Below are 1,512 nucleotides of genomic sequence, written 5' to 3'. Positions count from 1 at the left end.
CCCGCATGTTAAAAATGAACGTTCAAGAAGACTGCATTGCATTGTGGGGTACGCTGCTAAGGATGCAAGATTGGATGCCAATTTTTTTTTTTATATATATATTCACATTGCACATCAGCTGCACATTTTGGGAAACACTTAAGTAATCCAATGTTTGCACTATACACGGTGCTGTACATACTGCAGAAAATCTAGTATGCAAGTTTCAATGCTCCGTCATTTTAGCAAATTAATTTGATTTATTTTTTTGTTTGTATGGGGGGAAATATTATACCTTATTAAAAATTATTTATTTTTCACTTCAGTCAGACCAGTGAAGCATTTGATCATCGCGCCCCTTTCTGACTCCTGACAGTTGCTATTATTTTTAAGATATTATAGTATGACCATGCATCCCCCTTTTATTTTTTATTTTTTTTAAGGACATGTTCTGGATGGGATTTGTAATTTTACCTGAAATGTCTGGGATTGTTTTTCAATTGGTTTCATGTTTGCTGAAGGTAAAGAGTGAAAAGAAGTGACCGACAGCGTGCAGGCATTGCACATAATGGCATGTGAGAAGGTGGATCTACAGCGAATAAGAGCAATGCAAATATACACACACACAATGTCTGAGGACTGTCAATAGGAAAACAAAGCCAAAACTGGGACATTTTAGGTCGTTTGGAAATCCCAGCCAGGACATGTCCCAGGAAAAAGAGCACATACGGTCGCTATATATTATAAAACACGGTTTGAAATTTAAGTGTTTTTTAAAAGTTCTGCAGATTGTGTAAAATGCTACTACATGTCGTGTTTCATTCGTCGTCAAAGTAATCCACTCTGTTTGCTTCAATAAAACTCTTCCCGTGATCTTAGCTTGTAGTTGTTTGTGAGCTGTTAATTCGTGTGACTGTTTTTCCAGTTGTCACTCAGCCGACCGCGTCCACCGCTCCTCCGAGCACAGCTGAAGAGACCAAAACACCCGACGCCTCCAAACCCAAGAAGAACAGATGCTTCATGTGCCGCAAGAAGGTCGGCCTGACAGGTGGGCACAGCCAGCACGTTCACACACACCACAGCTCAGATGCAGTCTCTGTACACACGTTCTGATGTGCTGATGTCTGGTTTGTCAGGGTTCGACTGCCGCTGTGGGAATCTCTTCTGTGGACTCCATCGCTACTCGGACAAGCACAACTGCCCCTACGACTACAAGGCGGAGGCTGCAGCCAAGATCCGCAAAGAGAACCCGGTGGTGGTGGCCGATAAGATTCAGAGAATATAAAGCGCTCGCCGTCGCACCTCCACTTTGCGAGAGATCAGCTACAAGGACTCGCACTTTGACTTGTGATCTGAAAGACTTTTTTTTTTTTTTTAATTACAGTATGGGAAAGAATCTTGTTTCTAAGCCAATGCATGAGTGATCACTTCGTTTCCATCTTTCTTTTGCTGTTATATGAGCTTCAAGTTAAAACAAATGGGGGGGGAAAAAAAGGATGCCTATAAAAGGTGTGAAGCCAGAGACATTTGCCT

General features: G+C 41.9%; 1 protein-coding gene across 1 annotated transcript; it reads left to right on the top strand.

Annotated features, from left to right (window-relative positions):
- The first annotated feature begins 547 nt into the window (after nt 1–547).
- LOC107580550 (AN1-type zinc finger protein 5-like) lies at nt 548–1,369 on the top strand. The gene is made up of 3 exons (XM_016266235.1): nt 548–562; nt 859–1,027; nt 1,116–1,369. The coding sequence occupies exons 1-3, from the start codon at nt 548–550 to the stop codon at nt 1,262–1,264; spliced, it is 333 nt and encodes a 110-aa protein (XP_016121721.1). The 3' UTR covers nt 1,265–1,369.
- The last annotated feature ends 143 nt before the right edge of the window (nt 1,370–1,512 follow it).

The sequence above is a fragment of the Sinocyclocheilus grahami genome, unplaced genomic scaffold (assembly GCF_001515645.1).
Source record: "Sinocyclocheilus grahami isolate Dianchi unplaced genomic scaffold, SAMN03320097.WGS_v1.1 scaffold35897.1, whole genome shotgun sequence".
Taxonomy (NCBI): Eukaryota; Metazoa; Chordata; class Actinopteri; order Cypriniformes; family Cyprinidae; genus Sinocyclocheilus; species Sinocyclocheilus grahami.
The sequence above is the reverse complement of the archived record's forward strand: the minus strand, read 5'-3'. Positions and strand labels throughout refer to the sequence as shown.

What these genes read in the sequence shown, in the direction of transcription:
- LOC107580550 (XM_016266235.1), top strand. An exon ending in CAAGAAGGTCGGCCTGACAG is followed by an intron (nt 1,028 to 1,115) that starts GTGGGCACAGCC and finishes CTGGTTTGTCAG; the next exon opens with GGTTCGACTGCCGCTGTGGG.